This window comes from Callorhinchus milii, unplaced genomic scaffold (assembly GCF_018977255.1).
Source record: "Callorhinchus milii isolate IMCB2004 unplaced genomic scaffold, IMCB_Cmil_1.0 Scaffold24, whole genome shotgun sequence".
NCBI classification, from domain to species: Eukaryota; Metazoa; Chordata; class Chondrichthyes; order Chimaeriformes; family Callorhinchidae; genus Callorhinchus; species Callorhinchus milii.
The window spans coordinates 4,277,779-4,282,514 of NW_024704765.1; the positions used below are offsets into that span (position 1 = coordinate 4,277,779).

General features: G+C 51.4%; 1 protein-coding gene across 1 annotated transcript; it reads right to left on the bottom strand.

Annotated features, from left to right (window-relative positions):
• Positions 1–576: 576 nt before the first annotated feature.
• mrps16 (mitochondrial ribosomal protein S16) lies at positions 577–3,931 on the bottom strand. The gene is given in 4 exon segments (NM_001292456.1): positions 577–1,341; positions 2,198–2,458; positions 2,576–2,613; positions 3,893–3,931. Coding segments are annotated over 3 exon segments (408 nt in total). The 5' UTR covers positions 2,589–2,613; positions 3,893–3,931; the 3' UTR covers positions 577–1,207.
• Positions 3,932–4,736: the final 805 nt, after the last annotated feature.

Consider the following 4,736-nt stretch of genomic DNA (forward strand, 5'->3'; position numbering starts at 1 on the left):
ATATCCGCCTCGCGAAACAGTTGGCAGAGTCCAGCGAGTGGACGCTTAAACTGACTCAAACATTCTCTCTTCACACAAGTCAACACCCTCTGTGAGGTCAGAGTGCATACACACATCAGCAATCTACGGTGCCAGTGAGAGAATCTCTCAGCGTTCACCCTGGGAGCAGTTGTAGACTAAGTCACACTACACAAAAATGCCTGCGGAGGATCGGAACATCGAAGAGGAGGATCTTGAGATGGGTTTTGAAAGAGGCAAGGGAACGGGCTAGGCAGAGGGACTGTGGGGAGTTACAGATCGTGGGGGCAGAGAGGCTGAATGCCCACCCTCCATTGGTGGGGGACGTGAAGCAGGCCAGAGCCCACTGAGTGGAGGTTGAGAGGGGGTTATGAGGCAATGTCTTTTTTTTGAACCACGTGGAAGTGTGGCCCAACACTGAAACTGTAGTTTGTGTTGTAAGTGGCCACGTCCCTAGCCAATTGAGGACAAAGAGTGTCAGGTGGAGGGAGACCAGTGCTGCACTGCGGGGATTGCTTCAAACACACACAAGGAAAAGTGAAGCAAAGCAGACGTTATCAGAACATTTCCACATTTATTATCGGCTGCGGCTCACTCCCAACAAAGCAGAAATCTCTCTCTCAAGGGGGCCAACTGTAGTAGTTCGGAGACTGGGGGCTGCTCAATGCCACAGACGGCGGCAAAGAACTCGAATCCCGGCCCTTGATCCCAGATTGCCCAGACACCAGTGATTAAATACTGCAGGGTGCCACTGGTCTGTGCTGAGCAGAGGCCGGGGGAGTTTCATTTCCCTGCTCTCAGGACCAAGGTCAGTTGCCACCATCCAATTTTATATTTACAGGCATCAAGATAAACAGGCACAATTACACTGGGGGCGAGGACAGGAGATGGCTGGGTCAACAGCTCAGCATTTATATGGAAATATTCTTTAAAATCCCCCGGGCAGATGTCCAGCTGCCTCGAGTTGAAGAGGGAAAAGAGGTGGAAAAGAGAGCTGGTTACCAGGAGGGTCAGAACTGCCCTCCGCAGCCCAGCATAGTCAGGCAGGAGCAAACTGTGGACTGTGATGCTGTGAATTAATGAATAATTCCATTTGTTCTGTCCTAATTCGATGCACTTTACAAATGTTTCTTTTATAGAATTCCAAGTTGTAGCTGCCGTGCAGGTGCTGTCTCAGGGTCACTGTCCCCTAGGCCACATCCTTGGAATCTGCCGTTCCCACCTCCTCTGCAGGCTCTGTGGGAACAGTGTGTGCTCGCAGTCTCAGCAGTCTCTCTGCCGTGGTGACAGTCATAGGATGCAGTGGGAAAAACCCAGCTAGGCCTAACAGCGGAAAAAGAAAAGATTCACAACAAATGTTAGTACAGACATTAATCCCAGCTCCTTCTCAGTTTCCACAAATAGTCAACACTTCCCAGACATGTTGGGGAACGCAGGGATCTTTGTTACAATCAGAATTTCACAGCGTAGAAAGCGGCCATTCGCATAAGGTGCTGATGTCTGCTCTGACAGAGCTCTCCATTTACCATTTACCCCACTCTCCTGATCTTTCGTCCACACCCTTTTTACCAGTTGCCTTTACAAATATGTGTCCTAATTCCTCTTCAATAGCAAATTGTGGCTGAATGACTACGTGGAAGGCCTTGATTTTTAGAAGAACCTCTTGGTGACATCATCCGCAGTCATGGGGTCAACTTCCACATGTATATGGATGACACCCAACTCTATTTCTATGCCTCCACCCTCGACTCCAGGACCACTGCTGTCCTGACAGAATGTCTGTCATACATCAAGTCCTGGATGAGAGCTAACTTTCTACAGTTGAACATCAACAAGACCGAGTCCCTGTTTGTCTCCCATCCGCATGCCCCTCCCTACCTCAGCAATGTGCTGACCCCATTCCATCCGCTCAGCATGCTCTGGCCTGCCCCACCATCGGCGGCTGGGCCTTCTGCCTTTCTGCCCCCACCGTTCAGCACCTTGGGACGTCCTCCCGACATGAAAGGCGCTATACAAATGTACTTTTGTATTGTATAAGAATAACGTAACAATCCATCCTCAGTAAAGCTCGGTGCTCCTTTTTTCTCCTGACAAGTTATCCCAACACCAGCAAAATGTGACCCTCTGCTGTGGCTTTAAATCGTTTCCGTGCAGGCTAGAGTCCCAAAGCGCTTAATACCTAGAAGTTTGGCCACCGGTTTAGTCAATTGAGCTCCACACGCCATCCAGTAACGAAGCCTCTCAAAATTGAAACTGACCAGCTTCTCGGCAAAGACATTGGGCATTGGATCGTACGAGCCCAACTGCTCCAGGTACTTGCCATCCCGAGCTCGCTTGTTGTGTGCTGCCACGATCCGGTAGAAGGGCCGATTGGTGCACCCGCCCAACGCCAGCCGGATAGCCACAAACCCTTTGTGGTAGCGTTTCAGCAGCAATGGAGCTGTGAAGAGGCGGAAAAAACTGTAATAATCCTTGCATTTGATATTATGGGAACATCACAGTAATTACAGGCACAAACAACCCCAGCAATGGACAATTCACACAACATTCTACTCACAGAGATGCACCATGACTTCTCCTTGTCAGACGTTACACCTGGAAATAAAAAGAATTATAATCAAACCCTCTGTTTCATACATTGCTAGAATGTGACATTTTCACCTAACATTTCTATTAAGATTAGAACATCTCACAGCGCTCTGCAGGTGATTGCTATCAAGTGTAGTGACTGTATCCGTAGTGGTAGAAGGTTCCTGCCCTGCAGTTGCCAGGAAATAATATTATATAATGATATTGTGTTTCCTCCACAAAACACTTAGTCACTACACTTCAGTGTATCTGGTGAAGCGCTTTGAGACTTCTCGAAGACTTAATAAGGCGCTGTATCAAATGCAAGGATTATAAATATCATATAATATTCTCTAAATTTTCTACAGCAAATTTTATATTATCATAATAATAATTCAGGACGGCGAATGGAAGCGCTTGGCAGAGAGCGCAGTGAGTGTGTGTGAAGGCGGCGGCGGCGGTGGCCACCTTGTGCTCAGTCACGGCCCCATAATTAGCTGTGTGGGGGAGAGGGGCGAGTGATGTTATCGGGGCGGGGGGGGGGGGGGGGGGGGGGGGGGGGGCAGGAGTGATGCTATCCGGGGGGGGGAAGTGGAGGGGGGGGAGGAGTGGGAGGGGGGGAGGGAGTGATGTTATCCCGGGGAGGGGGGAGTGAGTTATCTGGAGGGGGGGGAGGGGAGTGGAGGGAGGGGAGGGAGTGATGTTATCCCGGAGGGGAGGGGGGAGAGGGGGGGAGGGGAGGAGTGATGAGTGATGTTTCCCGCGGGGGGGGGGGGGGGAGGAGTTATCTATTTGTGGAGTCTGTACTCAGTGGTAGAGCATCGCTTGCAAGTGAGAGACCTGAGTTCATTCCAGGCAGGGGCGAACTTGGGCAGTTCCTTACTCACACAGAGCTAATAAAATCCTCCAAACCAAAACAATAATAAATGGTCATTTTCAATCACGACTGTGTGGGACATGCTGGCGCAATGGCTGCGCGTTCGCCCACAAATATACAGTCAATTCACTTACAGTGTGTTCTGTGAAGCGCTTGGGACGTCCCCGACGTGAAAAGCGCTATATCAATGCAAAGATTTATTATATTATTATCCCGCGCGGGGGGGGGGGTAGTGGAGGGGAGATGGTCGGCCGGGGGTAGCGGGAATCTCACCGCAGCCCCGCGGGAGCTTTAATATCCCTCTGAACAGCGCAGCCGGGACTGACGCCTCACCCCGGGCCCCGGGCCTGACCCGGACAGCACTGAGTGAGTGAGTGAGCGAGTGAGAGAGGGAGGGCCTGAGGCCCCGGAGCCCAACGCTGCCGTTACCTGAGAGCGTCCGTCCGCCATTGTCCGGGAGGGGCCTTTGACCCCGGAAGCGAAGAGCTGGTGACCGCGCCCCCCCCGGGAGCTACTCCTGAGCATGCGCAGTCACGCCTCCACCTGCGCAGCGCTCACGCCGCTGCCGTACCGCACATGGCCACCAGGTGGCGCCGCACTGACCCTCACCCACTGCACCCAATCGCCAATGCCCAAAGGCATTTGGATTTTCTTGTACCTTTTAATAAATAAATAATAATAATAATAATAATCCTCGCATTTGATATAGCGCTTTTCACGTCGGGAGGACGTCCCAAAGCGCTTCACAGAACACACTGTAAAGTGAATTGACTGTATATTTGTGGGCGAACGCGGCAGCCAATTGCGCACAGCAATGTCCCACAAACAGTCGTAGATTGAAAATGACCAATTTATTATTGTTTTTGGTTTTGGAGGGATTATTATTAGGCTCTGTGTGGAGTAAGGAAACTTGCCCGAGGTTTCGCCCTCTGCCTGGAATTGAACTCAGGTCTCTCACTTGCAAAGCGAGTGCTCTAACCGCTGAGCTACAGGTCTCCACAATAATCCTTTTGCCTTCGATGCAGCGCCTGAGCGCGTCTTCGAGACCGCCTCAAAGTGCTTCGCTGCAGACGCTGCGAAGTGCATCGCGCGGGCGAAGCGCGGCAGCCGAGTGCGCACCGCACCGCAGCGTCCCGCAAACGGTCGTGGGTTGAGCGTGACCGAATTATCATTGGTCTAATAATAATCCTTGTATTTCACGTTCAGCGCCGCGTCGCGCCCTCGAGATATTTTTTTAGATCTCTGTTGGAAAGCCTGATTCCAGTGGCTACTG